The 20,076-nt window shown below is 36.1% G+C and overlaps 1 protein-coding gene across 2 annotated transcripts in view; it reads left to right on the forward strand.

Moving 5' to 3' along the window:
* The first annotated feature begins 385 nt into the window (after positions 1–385).
* COMMD10 (COMM domain containing 10) overlaps positions 386–20,076 on the forward strand; it is a 157,478-nt gene continuing 137,787 nt past the window's right edge. For both annotated transcript variants that reach the window (XM_012763697.2, XM_012763698.3), the window contains exons 1-4: positions 386–491; positions 3,453–3,543; positions 7,654–7,764; positions 8,812–8,967. In XM_012763697.2, coding sequence (XP_012619151.2) covers positions 451–491; positions 3,453–3,543; positions 7,654–7,764; positions 8,812–8,967 — 399 coding nt within the window. In that variant the 5' untranslated portion in view covers positions 386–450. The remainder of the gene's footprint in view (positions 492–3,452; positions 3,544–7,653; positions 7,765–8,811; positions 8,968–20,076) is intronic.

Genomic DNA, 20,076 nt, shown 5'->3' on the forward strand with positions numbered 1-20,076 from the left:
TGCTCGGGGATGCTCTGGGAGCCCACTCCACCGCCCGCCTCTCCGCGGGACTTGCTTAAACCTGCCCTGTTTAAAAAAAAAAGAGAGAGAGGAAAAAAATATATGTATATATATTTTCTCTCTCTCTCTCTCTCTCACACACACACCCACACCCCATCTATCCAAGTATGTACATACCTACTACATAAGTAAATACATACATATAAATAAATAAATCTATCGGCACAGCCCTAACTCTGACACCACTAGACTGGCTGGGAGGACAGGAGCTCACCCCTCTGCCCTCCGGCACCGCAGGACCTGTCTCACCGCACCCGGCCCTTGGGAGTCCCAGGCCCCGGCGGCCGCAGCGCGGCTTGGGCCTTCCGGGCTCCCGTCCGCCGCGGCCGCCATTGGCTGGGTTCCGCGCAGCTGACAGCCGGCGGCCGGGCGGGGCAGCTAGCTGCGAGGATGGCGGCGTCCGCGGCGTTGATCCTGAGGGAGAGCCCCAGGTAGCTGGCCTGCCGAGCACTTGTGGTACCACCTGTGGCGCGGACAGGGCCCGCGCAAGGATGTCCCCGCTGCCGCCACCTGTCGCCTGGGCGCCGTGGCGGGCGCGGGTTGGGAGGGTCGGCTGCGGCGGGGGCGTGTGTGGGACCGTGTGGCGCCCGCACCTTCGCGGCGGTCCGCCTGCGGGGCGCTTAGTGCGCCGGGCAGCTGAGGCCGGCCGAGTGTTTGTGGAGTTGGGTATCGGAAGTTCCCTGGGGCTACCTTGATTGCTGCCTGATCACGTGGAACGGTATTCCGTTTCCGCATTCAATTCTCTCTCAGATCTGAGGAGGAGAAAGGCTCACACTGGTGCTGGAGGGGCTTTAATACCTAACACGTGTTAGTAACCCTTTCGATCAAGATCGAATAGGTCTCAGGCCAGGAGTTTTTGGCTGGTAACCCTGTCTAGCCATACTTAACGTTGCTTTTGTTTCCATTTTATTTATATTTGGTTGATTTCTATGTACAGTAGGTAAAGTTGGCTGCCCGTGGTGGTAATGTAAAGTTCGTTTTTTAAAATAAAATTATTTAAGTAAAAATGACTCAATTTAATAAAAAGTAACAGTGCAGGTGGTGTGTGAAAAGAAAAAATACTGAAGTATATGGACAAGTAATTTAAGTTGGAGAGTAACTTCTTTGTGCTTGGATTAGGCAGAAATCTTCCTGAAGAAGAGAGCTGTCATTTAATTTTTTTTTTAATTTCATCATATTACGGGGGTACAAATGTTTAGGTTATATCTATTGCCTTTGCCCCATCTGAGTCAGAGCTTCAAGAATGTCCATCCCGATAGGGTGCACACTACACCCATTAGGTGTGAATATACCCATCCCCTTCTTCCCCCTCCCACTTGCCTGACACCTGATGAATGTTATTACTACTTAAGTGTTGATCAGTTAATACCAATTTGCTGGTGAGTACATGTGGTGCTTGTTTTTCCATTCTTGTTATACTTCACTTAGTAGAATGGGCTCCAGCTCTCTCCAGAATAATACAAGAGGTGCTAGTTCACCATTGTTTTTTGTGGCTGAGTAGAACTCCATGGTATACATATACCACATTTTATTGATCTACTCATGTATTGATGGGCACTTGGGTTGTTTCCACATCTTTGCAACTGTGAATTGTGCTGCTATAAACATTCTAGTGCAGATGTCTTTTTTTTTTTTTTTTTTTTGAGACAGTCTCGCTTTGTTGTCCAGGCTAGAGTGAGTGCCGTGGTGTCAGCCTAGCTCACAGCAACCTCAAACTCCTGGGCTCAAGCGATCCTCCTGCCTCAGCCTCCCGAGTAGCTGGGACTATAGGCATGTGCCACCATGCCCGCTAATTTTATATATATATATATATATATATATCAGTTGGCCAATTAATTTTTTTCTATTTATAGTAGAGACAGGGTCTCGCTCTTGCTCAGGCTGGTTTTGAACTCCTGACCTTGAGCAATCTGCCCACCTCGGCCTCCCAGAGAGCTAGGATTACAGGCGTGAGCCACCGCGCCCGGCCCAGATGTCTTTTTTATAGAATGTCTTTTTGTTCCTTTGGGTAGATGCTCAGTAATGGGATTGTTGGATCAAATGATAGTTCTACTTGTATCTCTTTGAGGTATCTCCATATTGCTTTCCACAGAGGTTGACCTAGTTTGCAGTCCCATCAGCAGTGTAGGAGTGTTCCTATCTCTCCGCAACCACACCAACATTTATTGTTTTGGGACTTTTTGATAAAGGCCATTCTCACTGGAGTTAAGTGATAGCTCATGGTGTTTTTGGTTGGCATTTCCCTGATGATTAGGGATATTGAGCATTTTTTTCATATGATTGTTAGCCATTAGTCTATCTTCTCTTGAAATGTTTCTGTTCATGTTCTTTGCCCACTTTTTGATAGGGTTGTTTTTTTCTTGCTGATTTTCCCGAGTTCTATATAGATTCTAGTTATCAGCCCTTTATCAGACATGTAATGTGAATATTTTCTCTCATTCTGTAGGTTGTCTGTTTGCTCTTGTGATAGTTTCCTTGGCTGTGGAGAAGCTTTTTAATTTAATCAGGTCCCATTTATTCATTTTTGTTGTTGCTGTGATTGCCTTTGGGGTCTTTCATAAATTCTTTCCCTAGGCCAATGTCTGTAAGAGTTTTTCCAACATTTTCTTCTAGAATTCTTATAATTTTATGCTTTGGTTTAAGTCTACTATCTACTGTGAGTTGATTTTTGTGAGAGGTGAAAGGTGCTCATCCTTTTTCAGTCTTCTATGTGTGGGTATCCAATTTTCCCAGCACCATTTATTGAATAAGGCTTCTTTTCCCCAGTGAGAGCTGTCATTTTAAAGTTTTTCCTACTTACTGAATTTTTTTGGTCCCAATAGCCAGTTCCTTTCCTCATATCAATGTCGTGGGAATGAAACACTTCATTGGTAAACCTATCCAATATGATGCAGTAGAATTTTTGTCATCCCATCATTTAAAATTGATTATTACAATTGAAACAGGTTTTAAAACAACTGTGTACTTAGTGACCCCAGGTGATTTTGTATGTAATATATATAAATTTTTAAGTTCTTTTATTTGCTGTACAGTATTCTTTATATTTTTAGTAGTTTGCCTCAGTTGCTGCTCCCCTTTAGAGTTCCATTTTGGGTTAAGTGTTTACATAAACAACCACTGCTAAATTAATGCCATTCCCCCACAGAGTACAAGCTTCCCCTAGTTTGCTTTGCCCCAGAGAAAGGAAATTTGCCAGATGGGCCCTTTCAACAGAAGTCATTTTGGGGGCATGTTTTTGGAAGTGTTCAGATTACCCTGCCTCTTCTCTTTATTTTACTCAGACTTAGCATATAACAGTCAGAGTTGTTGAAATGAAAACTTATAGACAACTATAGCAAGTACAGTTCAACTTGGAAAACTCATTTAAAACTTTGTTTTACAAATTTATTTAGCATGAAAAAAGCAGTGTCACTGATAAATGCAATAGATATAGGAAGATTTCCACGATTGCTCACTCGGATTCTTCAAAAACTTCACTTGAAGGTATGTATTTTTGTATTTCTATAGCTTGTAATACTTCCTTCTGATTTCATGACAGTCTCTGTTATTATCTGGAGAACTTTTTGCACAGTATAATGTTCTCCAGTATGTTCTCAGGGTCACTAGGTCTATGGAAGTTTTGATAATATTCCATGGTTAAAAATTTGGGAAGCTGTCTTTTCAATAAAGTTAATTTTTTTATTATGGAACTTTTCAGAGTATTTTATATGCTAGTGTTTGTGGTAAGTATTTAAGGGTGAATATGTTGTGTAACATTTTCCAAATGTGTTTGACCTTGGAACTGTTTTGTTATGGTATGCATTTTGGGACTGATGTTCAGTGGAACATACTTTGGGAAAATTCTGATTTCATGGCTTCATTTATTTTTTCCCTTAAAAATAATTCTGTGTATTTACTATCAGCCAGTATCTAATCTTTCATTTAATTTTGTTCTTCTTTTACTTTTACTTTAAGGATGTGGTTGTTTTAGACATATGGATATTTAGTAATTCAGCACCTGCTACCAATCCAAGTTAATTTCTTTATCAGGTTATAAAAATTTAATTCCATCTGACGCGTGTTTATGGAGAAGCCACTAACAGCTCTGCCTGGTGCCAGTTATCACCACCCAATGAGAACAGGGACTCTTTTTCTTTCCACTTCTTTTTCCTGCCCAGGGGCTAACCCCAGGGCCATGTCTTTTCTACCTCTGAAATGTCTCTAAAATCCAAGTTCTCACAGTCCTAGTTCAGATCCTTATTATCTTTCCTTTAGGTGACAATAGTTACCTTCAAACAGATATTCTTGCCTGTAACCTTCTTGATTCCCATCACTTGTTCATAATACTATCCTAGTTACCTTTCTAAATATTGTTTTACTAAAAAAAAGATTGATCATATTTTATAGTGTTTGGAGCCATCAGTGACTGTCCATTGCCCTATGGAGAAAAGTTCAAAATCCCTAACATCGTGTGCATTATATCCCTAACATTGTGTGACCCATTATAATATGGCTGCAACCTTCATTCTCCCTACTTTGTAAGTGCTACATTCACACTGGACAGTACTCTTTTACTGCAACTTGCTATGAACTTTCTCAACTATGTATTTATGCATATACTCTCCCCTTGCCTACAAATGTCCTTCTTCCCTTATTTACTGAGTAAACTATCCTTCAAACATTTTGCAGTCTCTTTCTCAGCACAGTTTGTTGTTCTGTCTTCTGTGCTTCCAAAACACTTGGTTCATTCTTACCTCACTTTAGTACTGCATCATAAGTATTTGTTTCATGATTAGAAGGCCACCAAATCCCTAAACCTTTTTATCAGTTTACCTTCCTCTGGCCTTAATGTCTTGAGGATCATATCTTCTCATCTTTATTCTTCTTATACCTAATACATTGCTACTTATATAGTTGGTGCTCAATAAATATTCTTGGAATTCTTTTTCTTACCATGACACGAAACAAATGTAGGTCATTATATTCCTGCCTCTAAGGAATTTATGATGTAGATGGAGAACTGAGAGGAACAACAATTGTGACATTCTGTGGTATTTGCTATTTATAAAGTTCCATTGCCTCCTCCATGATTGGTCTTATTCTCACGGCTTTGTATTGTTAACTCATCTAATCCTTACAGAAACTTGAAGAAGTAGGTACTATTGTCATCCTCATTTTATCTATGAAGAAACTGAGATAGAAACCAATTAAGTAACTTGCCCAATGTCACACAGATAGCTAAAAAGGCAGTCTGGCTCCAGAATCCATCACTTATCCCATTACATTAAATCTCAGAAAGGAGTGTGAAACATTTTCTAAATCAGCCCAAAAGTGAATGATCCAGGCAGTAGATAATAGAAGTTCTGTTTTATTTCTTGAGCTGATGGCTGCCTTCTTAAATATGTAAAGCAATATGGAATAAGAAACTCTCTTACATATTTTTTATTCTTCATACTGAGAGAGGATGGAACAATTGCAGGGACAGTTGTGATATGTAGTTTGTTTTTGACCCTTTCAGTCACATCTGGAATTGAGAATAAATTATATCTATCTTAGAGTTAACTGAGTGAGTGAAGTGTTCTATAGAGGTGCTTGAATGCTATGCCATCAGAGATAGTGGAGTGAAGATGAGAAGGTGTACTTGTTGAAAACTGAAGCTACTAGAGGTAGAAATGTATGCATGTAATACTTGCCTGCTAAGAATATATAAGGAAAGCTGTACATTTTTTTTTCCTAGACAGTTTCAGGGGTTGATCTTTTAGAGGGGCTCCTATTATGATAAGAGCTCTAAAATCAAGTTTGCCGTGAATTTCAAGATCTTCCAGCTTTTCTTTATGTACTCTAGGTCTGCCAAGTTGGCCTTTGCCTTGAGATAAGCAGAGCCCTTAGAATAGTAGAACCTGAGACAGGTAGATTAGTGAAGAGTCTTAGGGATTTGGTTGCCATTCTAAATGCCATCAGCTTGGCACTTTGCTTTTAGCAAGTTTAATCTGTTTGTAGGCAGAAGATATCTTTTTTTTTTGTGCAGACTGGTTCCATGGAATTCTTAGTGAGAATCAACAATCAACATGAGGGCTGGCGTGGTGGCTCACTCCTATAATCCTAGCTCTCTGGGAGGCCGAGCTGGGCGGATTGCTTAAGGTCAGGAGTTTGAAACCAGCCTGAGCAAGAGCAAGACCCTGTCTCTACTAAAAATAGAAAGAAATTAATTGGCCAACTAATATATATAGAAAAAATTAGCTGGGCATGGTGGCGCATGCTTATAGTCCCAGCTACTCGGGAGGCTGAGGCAGGAGGATTGCTTGAGCCCAGGAGTTTGAGGTTGCTGTGAGCTAGGCTGATGCCATGGCACTCACTCTAGCCCGGACAACAAAGTGAGACTCTGTCTCAAAAAAAAAAAAAAAAAAAAAAAAAAAAAATCAACATGAGGAAATTAAGACAGCTTAGGTATAGAATATGGGCATGCTTGAACATGGATCTGGGGGGGTGTGTCTTTTCTTTTTTTTTGAGACAAGGTCTTGCTTTATCACCCAGGCTGGAGTACAGTGGCACAATCACAGCTTACTGTAATGTTGGACTCCTGGGCTTAAGTAATCCTCTGGCTTTAGCCTCCTTAGTAGCTAGGACTACCAGTACATGTCAGTACACCTGGCTAATTTTTAAATGTTTTGTAGAGACAGGATCTTGCTATGTTGTCCAGTTTGGTCTTGAATTCCTGGCCTTCCAAAGTGCTGGGATCACAAGCATGAGCCACTGCGCCCAACCTGGGGGTCCTTTTCTGAACTGGCCATTTTCCTGGCTCATCCTAGCAGACACAAATACATGAGGTTTGTTTTTGTTTTTGTTTTGCTACAATGTGTGGAAGGGCATTGATGGCATTTGATAGCCAGGGACTTTTAAAGATCTTGCGATGCGCAAGACAGTCTTGCACAAAGAATTGTCCAATCCAGCATGCCCCAGTCTGCACTGGAAAACACTGATGCAAGTCAGATGAACTTCCAGAACTAGGAATCCAGAAATAAACATTTGTGGCCTCTCAGCTTCAAAAGTAGCTGTCACAACTCATGCAATAAAAAAACTCATCTACTTGTCTCCATTGGAGAGACTTTTAGGCTTCACACAAAGCCGATTGAAGTAACTGTGGTGTATATTCTGAGAGGTCAGCCATCTGGCTTCCTGATCATAGCAGAATAGAAACAGCAAACTGGAGGATGAAGGGACTGTTGTCATGGGGCATGCAGGCAGCTTCATGAAATGACTGCTGATCATGAAATAAAATGGAAGAATTATGAAAACCAGGCACAAGAAATACAAAAGCACAGAAGTGAGTTTTTTTTAATTGAAGTTAAAAATCATCCATGTATCTCAGCAGTTCTTTAGGATACTGCAGTGCAGAACTTTGAAGCTCATAATTATGACTTTTAATTCAATTTACTGTGTTTATAAAAATCTATAATGGGTACCAGACATTTTAGAAATCTACAAACATCAATTTCTTTTCACCATATATTCACTTTTCTTTAAAGTTTTCATCTCATATATGAATAAATGAATTTTCTGTCATAAGTTTTGAATACCTGAATGTGTACTAATAGATTATTATTTGTGTTGTAGTCTGAGAGCAGTTTCAGTGAAGAAGAGGAAGAAAAACTTCAAGCTGCATTTTCTCTAGAGAAACAAGATCTTCATCTAGTTCTTGAAACAATATCATTTATTTTAGAACAGGTATTTTTATTGTCAAATTTCCTGACCATGGTTTATTACATATTTTTAGTGCTATGATATAAATGACTTTCTATGTTTTTATAAGAAAATATGCAAGATGGAAGCTGTGAATATATTTTACTCAAGAATTGCAATGTAGTAAAATTATTTGAAGATCTATAAAGTATTTGACAATATGAATCGAGACTCATTGGAGACAGTTATAAGAGATTTGAATTCATTGCTACTTGCTATAATACCTTTGAAAAATGAACACTATTTAACAAATTAAATGATTTGGGGGATATATTTAACTAGGAGTATAAAAAGGACACTTAGAAAAGAAGTATTGTCATAATATTTTTTCCTACTGAGCTGCCATTCTGCATCTTTTCTTATCTAAATTCTGTTCATTATTTAAGTTCCTGTTCAAATCATATCTCTTTTATTTCAGCCTTGATGCCTTATACTTGCTGTCTTCCCCTATTTGGATGTTTTTTATCCCTGGCTATCATAGTAGAACACAGTTCATCTTTCATTAGTTTACAAGTGTCAGTTATGTCTTCTTCACTAGATTTTGAACTTATGGGGAGTGAAGATTATATTTTTTGTGTATCTTGTATAAGTCTATCAAATATAACTGAGGAAATTGTTAAATGAGGTAGTTGTGAGTAAATGCTTCTTGGAAAAAATTTGGTAGTTGGGAAAGAAAACCATTGTATACTTATTTGAAATAAGTAAATGAAAAAACACAATTTTAAATAAGGTGCCATTTATATAACCAACATAAAGAAGTATTTTGATTATTAAGTGGATTTAGGATTGCTTAAACCACAGGCAAAAATGAAAAAAATAATAATTTAGGCCTGAATAATTTAGGCCATTTGATCCTGAACCTTCTGGTCCTTTGTTGATATTTTATTATTTGTAAAATAACCAAAAGTGTCTGGAATAGGAATGTGAAATATTCTTTTGATTTAAATCATTTAAAAATAATTATTATTGATTACAGTTTAAGATCTCTGTATGAATATGAAGGATTTATGTAATATTTTTTCTCTTTAATAGGCTGTATATCACAATGTGAAGCCAACAGCTTTGCAGCAGCAATTAGAGAACATCCATCTTAGACAAGACAAAGCAGAAGCATTTGTGAACGCTTGGTCTTCTATGGGTCAAGAAATGGTTGAAAAGTTCAGGCAGAGAGTTCTCGCTCCCCAAAAGGTATAGCATATACTAGCCCAAAAATATTTTTCAGTAATGTACAGCATAAGTTATTATACATGAAGAGTTTTTAAAGTGACAGTATTCTGTTGAGAGGTAGAGTCAGGTAAAAGAAAGTATACACAGATGCTTCTCAACTTATGATGGAGTTACATCCTGATAGATCCATCATAAATTGAAAATATCCTGAGTCCAAAATGGGCGTTTTGTAGACATGTTAGGATATGAAAACACAACACATGATATCTAAAAAACACTGAGGACACAGTCACTGTGGAGTATTGTTTGTTTTGTGATTGTGTGGCTGACTGGGAGCGCAGCTCACTGCCACTTCCCAGTATCATCTATAGTATTTTATAGGGTCCATTTTTTTCTTGCACCTTAGTAGTCATGTTATAAGAGTTAAAAATATTTTTTTTCCTCTGCTTCCAATAGTAAGTCTTCTGGATGATTGTTTAATATTTTTTCCCCAATAGTTGCATTTTATAAGCATCTATTTAAGAAATGGTTTAATCAGTTGTCATATAAAATATACAAAAAAGAAGTTAGAAGGACCTGACTAATTGTATATTGACTCATTGAAAATGCTGGAAATTATCTTTTGCTAATTCTGCATATATAATAGGATAGCTAATGCATTATTTTAAAGCCTTAAATGCTTAATTAAGATAATATAATTATAGCAAACATTTATTGTGTTTATTGTGGGCCTAAGTGCTTTGTATCTTACAAAACCCATTAATAGTTCTAGTTTATACATGTATTTGTAAAATTGAGGTTTAGAGGGATTAAATATCTTGCTCGTGGTTGTGCAGCCGAGTAAGTGACAGAATTGGGATTTGACATTAATAGTTACTCTTGTAAGCCATTATACTATATTACTGCATGCATAGATGTTACCTGTGAAATTTTTCTGTGTCAGGCATTATGCAGTGAGATATATATATAGTTGTGTGGATGTTTTATACCTTTGAAAAGTAGGGAAATAAAACTTAAGATAATAGTGTAAATAACTACACCATGCTCTCCCAAGTGGTCTATGATGTAGATGAGATGAGAATCAGATCTGTCTATCTCTTAAGATTTGTTCCTTTTATATTGTGTTACCTCTGGCAGCGATAATGCTATCTTCCTTTTTCACTCTGATAACAATTGAGGATATGGTGGCTAAAATAGCCATGTGTGAAATTAGATCATGCCACTTAAATGGTAGCTGACACTGACTTATATGATGACAAAAGGTGTACTTTCACTGTTGGTTTAGGGTAACATAGGGGCTTACCTGTGGAAATTGTCTGCGTGGTGTTTGCAGTGGAACGTATGTGGGTAATACAATCTGTCCTCTTTATGTGTGGATTCCACATCCATGGGGACATCCATGGATTCAACCAGCTGTAGAACAAAAACATTTAGAAAACAAAAAATTGCAAAAAGTTCCAAAAAGCAGAACTTGAATTTGCTGCTTGCCGAGTACTGTGTTGAATTCATGTAAGTGAAGTGATGTGTTGGCATTGTTTTAGGTATTATAAATATTCTGGAGATGATTTCAAGTATATGGGAGGATGTGCATAGGTTATATACAAATACTATGCCATCTTACAGTGTATGAGGGGGCTCCTGGAACCAACCCCCACAGATATTGAGGGAAAACTAATAATTCTAAATTCAAAGAGAGTAAGATTCAATTAAATTTTATATATATATATATATATATTTGAGACAGTCTCAGTCTGTTGCCTGGGCTAGAGTGCTGTGGCATCAGCCTACCTCACAGCAACCTCAAAGTCCTGGGCTCAAGCAATCCTTCTGCCTCAGCCCCCTGAGTAGCTGGGACTACAGGCATGCGCCACCATGCCTGGATAATTTTTTCTATATATTTTTAGTTTTTCTGCTAATTTCTTTCAATTTTTTTTTTTATTTTTATTTTTTAGTGGAGACGGAGTCTCGCTCTTGCTCAGGCTGGTTTTGAACTCCTGACCTTGAGCAATCCTCCTGCCTCGGCCTCCCAGAGTGCTAGGATTACAGGTGTGAGCCACCACGCCCAGCCTAAATAATAAGTTTAAAAACAGATATTTATTTTTATTAATTCAATTTTTAAAAACACCTCTTTTTTAGCTTAATGAAGTATAATTGACAAATAAAAATTATATGTATTCAAGTTGTGCAATGTGATGGTTTGGTATTTGTATATATTTTGTAATGATTACCCCAATCAAATTGATAAACATATCTATCACCACACATAGTTATTTACCCCCCCCCCTTTTTTTTTTTGGTGTGTGTGTATGAGGACATTTAAGATCTACTCTGTTAGCAAATTTTAAGTAAATAATGCAGTATTATTAATTATAGTCCCTATGCTATACATTAGATTCATAGAACTTACTCATCTTATAACTGAAACTTTGTATCCTTTGACCAGCATCTCCCCATTTCCTTCATGCCCCAGCACCTAGCAACTATCATTCCATTCTCTGCTTCTATGAGTTTGACTTTTTAGAATCCATGTAAAAGTGAGATCATATAGTATTTGTCGTTTTGTAACTAGCTTATTTCACTTAACATCATGTGCTCCAGGTTCATCTGTCTTCTTACAAAGGCAGTTTTTCCTTTTTGAAGAATGAGTAATATTCCATTATATAGAGTTACCACATTTTCTTTTTTCCTCCATTGACAGACATTTAGGCTGTTTCCATATCTTGGCCATTGTAAATAATACTGCAGTGAGCAGGGGGGTACAGATATCTCTTCAAAATACTGATTTCATTTTTTGGATGTATACCAAGAAGTAGGATTGCTGGATTGTATGGTAGTTCTACTTTTAATATTTTGTGGAACCTCCATCTATTTTCCATTAATGGCTATACCAATTTACATTCCTATCAATAGTGTACAAGGATTCTTTTTTCTCTATACTTTTGCTTACACTTGCTATCTCTTATTTTTTTGGTAATAGTCATTCTAACAGATGTGAAATGATACCTCATTGTGGTTTTGATCTGCATTTTCCTGATTAGTGAGCACCTTTTCATATATCTGTTGGTCATTTTTACATCTGTTTTGGAAACATGTTCGTTCAGATCCTTTGCCCATTTTTAAATGGGTTATATGTTAATTGAATTTGTGAGTTCCATATGTATTTTGGATATTGATCCCTTATCAGATACATAGTTTGCAAATACAGGTTGAGTAGCACTATCTGAAATGCTTGGGACCCAGAAGTGTTTTGGATTTTGAATATTTTTTGATTTTGGGATATTTGCATATGCATAATGAGATGTCTTGACGATGAGACTCAAGTCTAAACATGAAAATTATGTATGTTTTATGTATACCTTGTGTTTATAACCTGAAAGTAATTTTATATAATAATTTTAATAATTTTGTGCATGAAATAAAGTTTTGTCTATGACCCATCACATAAAGTCAGTTGTGAAATTTTCCCCTTGTGGCATCATGTTAGAGCTCAAAAAGTTTCAGATTTTAGAGCGTTTTGGATTTTGGAATTTTGAATTAGGGATGCTTAACCTATATATTCTCACATTCTCATTGCCTTTTCATTCTATCGATTATTTCCTTTGCTGTGCAAAAGCTTTTTAGTTTGATGTAGTCCCACTTGTTTACTTTTGTTTTTGATACCTTTGTTGTATCCAAAAAATCATATGCTTTTGGTGTCATATCAAAAAAATCATTGCTAAGGCCAGTGTCAAGGAGCTTTTTCCTTGTGTTTCCTTCTAGGAGTTTTACAGTTTCAAGTTTTACATAAAATCCATTTTAAGTTAATTTTTGTAAATGGCATAAGATAAGGGTTCAGTTGAATTATTTTGTGTGTGAATATCCAGTTTTCCCAGCACCATTTATTGAAGAGACCATTCTTTTCCCATTGTGTATTCTTGGTGTCCTTGTCAAACATTAGTTGAAAAACACCTTTTTGTCTTTTAGTATTTAGATCTAAGTGAGTGAGGCAGATTGAAAAATAATCTTAATGAGAACTTTTTGCAGGATATGATTGAAGGGGACTTTTAAATTTTATCCTATCTCACTTTTTAATACTTTATCTTAATAACCTCTTTGGGTACTTGAGACTGAAATGTCACCACTACTTATTAGAATTTGTATTCTTTTTTTTTTTAACATTGACTGTCAGCAGAGTTCTTCTAATAGAGTTTTCTGTTTGATTTTTATTTTAATGTGTGTGTGGTCATAGCATTTATTAAATTATGAATTTCCTTTCAGACAGAAATTAAATATTATGTTTAATTTTAATTCTGTAATTCTGTTCAGAGTTCTTTTACATGTATTCCTACTATATTAAATGTAAAAACTGACATGCCAAATATTGTTGTCATCAATGTATCTTTTTTCTAGGAGGGAGCTTGAGGAAAAGCTCTGAGTTCTTTTGTATATATTTTCCAAAATATTTGTATAAATAAGATTATGAGACATATACGTAAGTCACATTTTAAGAACTTCTGAGTAGCTTGCTCTTTAAAGGATGCATTTATTGACTCCTTTTCTTAACCTGCACTTAAGTTTTTGTTAGGGAGTTTTATAAATTTGACATTTGACAGTTTCATCTGTTTTGAATGTTCAAAATGTGTTTAATGTGATTTTCCTGCCAAGAGTATTCTTTATCAATTACAAGGCAAATTTTTTTTGTAATATAAACTCATTTTATTATATCGTGAATTTTTGTATCTTCTCACAGGCTCGTGAGAAACCTACATTTAAAAATAGATGGCCATGGTAACCTGGGCAACAGAGTGAGACCATGTCTAAAAAAAAAGAATGACCAATATTCCTAAGGCAGTAACTGTCCCTATACCATTAAAAAAAATCCCTTTAAGCCATAGTAAGATTTACTTTATTGTTAAGTACTGTGTTTCCCCTAAAATAAGACAGGGTGTTATATTTATTTTTCCTCAAGAAGACACCTAGGGCTTATTTTCAGGAGATGTGTTATTTTCCCCTCAAAGCCTCAGCTTGCAGCACACACAGGATGGCCAGGACCTGATAGGGGGAGCCGACCTTGTTGGTGGGGCTGCCCACACCTTTCTGGTCACCTCTGGGATAGTAGCTGTCACGATGGGGCAGATGAGAAGGGCTGCTAGTCTTCTTTACCGCTCCACGACAAAATGCATGGGTTGTGTAGACATACTGAGTAGCCACACCCATCACTAGGTCTTATTTTCGGGGTAGGGCTTATATTGCACAAATGCTTAGAAATCCTGCTAGGGCTTATTTTATGGGAAGATCTTATTTTTGGGGGAACAGTATAGCAACTAATTGTTTCATTAATTATTAAATACCTGTCTTTTATATGGAGTAATAAATTAGAAATTTGAAATTGATATTTTATTTTCTTTAATCTTCATTTCTTTTGGAATTCTAAGAATGGATGAATGGCTTTATTATAAAAAGGACAGAAAAAGTGTACTTTATACAGCTAAATCTTGAAACACAATATGTAACTGAATATATGAGAACTTTTTAAGATTTCAATGCTTCTTAACATTGTTTTTATTTATAGGAAAAGTATAGAAAAGGTTGTAATTGTATCCACATACAACTCAAATCTCCTCCTCTTTTGTTACTTTGATTGTTGGCATGTTACCATGTGAAAGGCATAGTTTTTCTATGTGTTTGAATTAACTGAATATAAGTGGTTACGAGTTTTTTTTTTTTTTTTTTTTTGAGACAGAGTCTCACTTGTTGTCTGGGCTAGAGTGAGTGCCGTGGCGTCAGCCTAGCTCACAGCAACCTCAAACTCCTGGGCTCAAGCAATCCTTCTGCCTCAGCCTCCCGAGTAGCTGGGACTACAGGCATGCGCCACCATGCCCAGCTAATTTTATATATATATAAATATATATATATATATTAGTTGGCCAATTAATTTCTTTCTATTTATAGTAGAGACGGGGGTCTCACTCTTGCTCAGGCTGTTTTCGAACTCCTGACCTCGAGCAATCCGCCTGCCTCGGCCTCCCAGAGTGCTAGGATTACAGGCGTGAGCCACCGCACCCGGCCTGGTTACGAGTTTTAAATGTTGCTATGTAGTTTTATTTACTACTTTTTATTGAAATGTATTTACCTGTAGTAAAATGTAGATTTTAAGTGATGGGTTTCAAGAATTATATATTCTCATTTAATTATAAGAAATATATGATTAAGGATAATATAAGTCATATTTTGTTCTATAACAAAATATAGAAAACAGAATATAGAAAATTTTCATCACCTGGGAAGTGTCCAGTTTCAGTCAATTCCCTCTATCCTCATCCTCACTTTCTGATTTGTCACCATAGATTACTTTTCTTTGCTCATAGAGTTAATATAAATGGACTCATATAATTTGTGTCTGATTAATGTACCTCAACATAATTTTTTTAGATTCATTCATAGTATTACATGTATCAGTAATTCTTTTATTGTTGACTAATATTGCATCATATGAATATATCACTATTTGTTTATCCGTATTTCTGTTTGTGAACATCTGGGTTGTTTCCAGATTCTGGTTATTACGTACAAGATTCCTATGAGCATTTGTGTACAAGTCATTTTATGGACAAGTATTTTCCTTTCCCTTATATAAATATCCAGTAATGGCATTGCTGACCTCACAAGCCAAAAAGTCTGAGGTTTTCTACTTGAGTTTTAGCCACCCCATGCTGCGTGGATTGGGAAAAGTCATATATATGTGAATCTCTCACCTTATATGATTCTTTCTTTTGTTTTTGTTTTTTGTTTCCAGAGTAATTTATTCATTAAAACCTGTTATTCAGTGTGCCATCTACAGTCCTCCTATATGTATTGTGATGATTCCCTTCTTTTGAAAGTTGAATTCCCTTTAACTTTTGCCTACATTTAGTCATTCTTAAATGCCTTCAATTATTGTTTTTTAAAAATATTTTGTCTAGAGGTTATCATTTTTATTTTGGAGCTTAGAGTGATTTAAAGTACTTTCCACGTGTTACTTGATCAGCAACTCTGAAAGTGGTTCTTTTAAACTATAAGTCTTGTTTTATCCCTCCTTTGTCTCACATCCACTGAAGTCTTTCTATATTGCTTATAATAGAATCAGAGTCCTTACAACTTTTTAAGGACCTACATGATCTATATCCCTCTTGGCCCACTACATATCTTGTTGACTTTCACTTGTTAAATACTCCATCTGGCTAACTCTGAATACTTCCAATCTCTTTACCTCAAAAGTTCTTCTCCTGGATGTCCATAAGGCTGGCTTTTTTAACTTCTTCAGATCTTTATTTTATGTTTTTAGAGATGAGGTCTTACTATGTTGCTCAGGCTGGTCTGGAACTCCTGTCCTCAAGTGATCCTCCTGCCTCAGCCTCCTGAATTGCTGGGACTATAGGCATGAGCCACTGTGCCTGGCCAGATCTTTGTTCAAATGTGACATTTATCAATGAGTCTTTCTCTGCATATCATAGTTAAAAGTACCTCCATTTCTATGGAAATTTCTTATCTAATTTTTACCTATAATATTTATTTTTATCTCACTGTATATTTTACCTGTTTAGTTTTTTTATTTTCTATTTTTACCACTAGAATATAAGCTCCACAAGGGTAGGAATTTTTGTCTGTTTGGTTCACTGCTCTGTTTTCACTACTTTAATGGCCTCTGGGAGATAGTGGAGACCCAATAAATAGCTATTGAATTAATAAATATATAATACCTTGCTTTACAAATTGTGCTATTTTGAAGTTCAGTCTATTCAGTTTTCTTATAAAGAGGGATATTTCTATTTACATTGGTAGAGAAAAGAACAGTAAAGAGAGGAGGGAATGAATTGTATTCTGTATTTCTGAATGTTCTTTTGTATTTTCATTTTGTACTTTAAGCTTTTTTGTGGCTCATTTATTTTATGGCTCTTGAATTTTGCTGGAATACTTGATTTTAGTCATTTAAAATTTTTCCTCTTTAAAAGTGGGAACATAGAATTGCTTTAGTTTGAAACAGATGGAAATTCTCCAGGAAAAAATGTAATGGACTTAGCTGTTGATGCAGCAATCAATTTAAAGAGCTTCAGATCTAAGAGACCCTTAATCAGTCTTATTTGCAACAGAAATATATTCTGTGCTTCATAAGTAATTGGCTGAAACCAGACCATTAACAAAATGAGTAAAGATTTTGTTAATGCCAAGGAACTGTGCTGTTAGCAAAATTACTCTGATGTCATAGTATTCAAATATATGCACTTGCTAAATAGAGTTGATGTACATTTTCAGAATATGCTAATTGTGTGAGCATTTGTTGAATGACACTTCAATGTTTTCAAAATTGTACTATTATTTTCATATATTCTTGGTATGCAGAGGTGACAGTTTGAAAGATAATTCATTGATGTTTCCTCTCAACTCCTTACAATTTGGATATGAAGACCAATCTTATGGTTAGTTACTTTGGCCAAGCCTGTGGGTCAAGAGCTATAATTAAGTTTCTTATCACTCTAGCAGTAAGACTAAGCTGACTTATGTGGCCTACAAATTTGAGGATATTGGTTAGGGAGTATCCCTAAGTTGTGGTGTTTGTAATAAAGCATTTGAAGCTTTATTATGATTTGATGTCGTAGCAAAATGAAAAACACAGAGTACCAAAAGGAAGGCATTGGCTTAGTCATTTTTGGAGTTTTACAGAGAGCAACAAATTCCTCATGTCGTCTGGAGACTGCCTAATAGGTAGCCCTATTGGAGATTTGTGCAGTATATACTGTGGTAGGCAATTACTTGGGTGCTGGAAAACTCTAATATTAATTCAAGAAGTTTTTTGCATCTAAAAATATTATAATATACACACATCTATGTAATATAGGTATCATATTGTATACTAGTCATCTCTGAGATCCTGACCTTATCTTTGTATACTTATAGCGGTCACAGTAGGGGGTTCTTTCTCTGAGAGGCAAGTAGTAGTGTGGCTTGGTCCTTGGTGGCTTATTGCATCCTGTTCTTGTCAAGGACTAGAAGATGGCAAAGAGAGTGATTGATAGTAAGCAGCTGAAGATGTTTTTTATTTCATCTATACATTCTTTTGGTACAGCATTTAATATATTGTGTCTTTAAAAATTAATCTTTTAAAGTTATAATTTATATAATATAAACTGTAACCTTTTAAATTGTATAGTTCCATGAATTTTAGTAGATGTACACCCTTGAGATCACCACTATAATCAAGATACAGAGCATTTTCATTACCCTCAAACGTTTCCTCATGCCTCTTTGCATCCCTGCCTCCTCTAACCTGGCCTCAGGCAACCACTGATTTGCATTCTGTCACTATAGATGGCATTTTCTAGAATTTTATATAAACAGAATCATACAGATATACTTTTTTGTGTCTGGCTTTGTCAACTCAATGTAATGATTTTAAGATTCATCCATTTTGTTACATGTATTTGTAGTTCTTTTTTATTAGAGAGTAGTATTCTATTATATGGATATACCACAATTTATTCATTCACCTGTTGATGGAAATTTGGGCTATTTCTAGGTTTTGGCTGTTATGAATAAATCTGCTATTATGTGTATGTTTTTGTATGGTACGTATTTTCATTTCTCTTCGGTAAATACTTATGAGTGAATTGGCTGTGTAATAGGGTAGGTGTAGGTTTAACTTTATGAGAAATAGCCAAACAATTTTCAGAAGTGGTTTATACCATTTTACATTCTAGCCTGCAATGACTCTACGTCCTGGCTAGCACTTGGTATCGCCAGTCTTTTTCATTTTAGCCATTCTAATGGGTAAATAGTGGTATGGCATCATTTTGATTTTTCATTTGCATTTTCCTTATGACTAAGGATGTTTAGCTTCTTTTTATGTATTTTACTGGCCCCTTGTTTGTCTTCTTTTGTGAATTACCTTTACATTTTTGCCCATTTTGGTATGAATTTCTTTGTTACTGAGTGGTAAGAATTCTTTATATATTTTGTATACAAGTCCATTGTCAGAGATATGTATTGTGAATATTTTATCAGTCTATGGTGTGCCTTTTCTTTTCCTCAATAATGACTTTTAAAAAACAGAATTTTTAAAATTTTGATGAATTCTACTTTATTCTTTTTTTTTCTTTTATGGTTTGTGCTTTTGATGGCCTATCTATAATCTCTCCCTCTCACAAGATCAAAAAGATTTTCTTTTGTGTAGAAGTTTGATAGTTTTAGAGTTTACATTTAGTTCCGTGATGCATTTTGAGTTAATTTTTGTGTTTGGTGTGAGGTAGGTATGTTCATTTTTTAAAATACAGATTTCCAGTTGTTCCAACATCATTTACCTTGGCTCCTTTGTAAGAAATTAACTGGTTGGTCTATCTGTCTATCCTTTTGCCAATGCCAGTTGTCTTGATTGCTCTAAGTAAGGTGGTGTAACTCCTCCAATTTTTTAAAATTGCTTTGGCTCTTTTAGGTCATCTGCATTTGTATTTAAATTATAGAATGAGCTTGTCAGTTTCTAGTTTTAAAAATGCCCGCTGGGAATTTAGTTGGCATTTCCCTAAATCTGTAGATCACTTTAGGGAGACATTTTACATTATGTCAGTTGAACCTTCAAATTCATGAGTATGGTATTTACTGATGTCTTATTTAATTGCCCTGTCACCTTCTCCTTCACTCTGTGTGTCCCACATTGCTTTATGGGGGTTTTACGATGTTCTTTCCTGGATGAGTCATTTGTAGGTAGGCATCTGCCTGCAATTTTCTATCCTTTCCTTGAGAGTGGTGCACATGCAGGCTCCTGGTCTGCCATCTTCCCCTCCCTCACTCACTCTTTTAAGTCCCTTGATGGACAGGGTAGCACTTTTATCCAAATAGCTTCATTTCTTCCAAAGATGAAAAGAGATAGAGGCCTCAGACTGAGAGTGAGTTTATTTACATAGGTGGTTCTTGGCTTCTGTACTAATATTTATTTTCATATATTCTCCATCAGTACCACTATAATTTTTTTAGAGTGCTAAACACAGACTTATATTCATCAGGTAACTAATGAACATTTTGAAATATAGCCTTCCCTATTTCTTTCAGTTAAAACTTAAGCTTTGATAGCATTGCCCACTTTACACTGCAGTGATGATTGGTGTAATCTTTATATCAGTT

This window comes from Microcebus murinus, chromosome 11 (assembly GCF_040939455.1).
Source record: "Microcebus murinus isolate Inina chromosome 11, M.murinus_Inina_mat1.0, whole genome shotgun sequence".
NCBI lineage: Eukaryota > Metazoa > Chordata > Mammalia > Primates > Cheirogaleidae > Microcebus > Microcebus murinus.